This window comes from Halyomorpha halys, unplaced genomic scaffold, assembly GCF_000696795.3.
Source record: "Halyomorpha halys isolate HHAL.00 unplaced genomic scaffold, Hhal_1.1 Scaffold59.1, whole genome shotgun sequence".
Lineage (NCBI taxonomy): Eukaryota > Metazoa > Arthropoda > Insecta > Hemiptera > Pentatomidae > Halyomorpha > Halyomorpha halys.
The window spans coordinates 599,915-601,328 of record NW_027109400.1 but is presented as its reverse complement, the minus strand read 5'-3'; the positions used below and the strand labels follow the sequence as shown (position 1 = coordinate 601,328).

Here is a 1,414-nt window from a genome sequence, read left to right as displayed (position 1 = left end):
CTTGTCGGTGCAACTAATACCTCAGTTACATTCACGACACCTCTACAAAAATAATAGGAAGTACAAATTTTTGTTTACAATATACTGTATATATAATATAATAAATATATCGTTGCCTAAATATCACCATCCAAATATCACAATACCAAAGAGCGTTGAATTCAAATGCATAATATCGAATTTAATAAAATTTTCGCATAAACATTTCGTCTCCTACACTAATAGTTGTAAGTTTAGCAATATTACCTGTCTCTTGACTCTTCGCACTCAACTCAATAATTTCGACGTCACCGAATATTTTCACTACCAACCTGACCGACAGAGTTCTCAAATAATAACGAAGTTCGATACCTGTGGCTAGTATTAATGGAATTTGATCAGTATTTAGTATTCAATTCGATGAGTTCCATGTCATTCTCTGGAAATACCAAATCATGGCTCTCGTAAAATTATGCCATTCCTATCAATTATGTAACGAATGACAAATTTCTGGACTGAATTAAAACAATTAACTTGATTAAATGTTGTTCTTGTGTTCATCAAACAGCCAAAATTTGTGTGAAGTGGTAATGAAAACCAAAAATACCAACAAATTTTGAAAATAAACTAAGAGCATGTTTCAATATAATTATCAGAATAAAAAAAGTGAATTATAAATTTCTAGAGTGGTTTAATAAATTTAAAACGATCCAGTTGCAGGGTATCTAAGTTTAAAAAAAAAAAAACAGGATTTTTAAAAAACATTACAATGAAATTCTAAAGAAAAAAATAAGAGTCGCCAAAATATCATCTTACAAAATTTCACATCTATTAAAATAAATTCTTGATCTGTTGATGATTGATGACATGGCAATAGAAAAACAATTATTTTTTTTATGAAAAGTATTCCATAGATTAAATATAAACTAATACAAATTCTAAAACTATGTTGACAAATAACACAAATTTAATTTTAAGTTTTCTATGTAACTGGTTTTTTTTTTAAACCGCGTCCGGTAAATACCTAAATCCATACTGCCAAAAGCAGGCTTTATCCCTATGTTCAAGAGATATAAAAAAATAATTAGGTGATGATGCAAGATACAAACGTGTTGTCAGCGGCTGTTAGAGTATGTTTTGAACATGACCATGTTGATGTGTTAATGTATTTTCATAACTGTAGTAAATCGAAACTTATTTTAATTACGTAATTCCTAATCTGTTACATAAAAACATTTGTAAATAATATAAAATAGAAAATAATCTACTCACATATGACAGATAGATTGGCGTTGGCCCTGATAGGTTTGTGAAAACCGTTGGGTCCGACCTGGCACTGGAACTGTGCATCGTCGTCCAAGCTAGCGTTGATTATGTTCAAATTGTATACACCGTTCTTGAAGTCTCCGATCATCTTGTATCTCGGAAAACCGGG

The 1,414-nt window shown here is 30.4% G+C and overlaps 1 protein-coding gene across 3 annotated transcripts in view; it reads right to left on the bottom strand.

Annotated features, from left to right (window-relative positions):
* Nucleotides 1–1,408, bottom strand: part of LOC106692535 (sticks and stones) — a 77,859-nt gene extending 76,451 nt beyond the window's left edge. For all 3 annotated transcript variants that reach the window (XM_014438533.3, XM_014438535.3, XM_014438534.3), the window contains exon 1: nt 1,252–1,408. In XM_014438533.3, the coding sequence (XP_014294019.3) occupies nt 1,252–1,393 (142 nt within the window). In that variant the 5' untranslated portion in view covers nt 1,394–1,408. The remainder of the gene's footprint in view (nt 1–1,251) is intronic.
* Between the last annotated feature and the right edge of the window lie 6 nt (nt 1,409–1,414).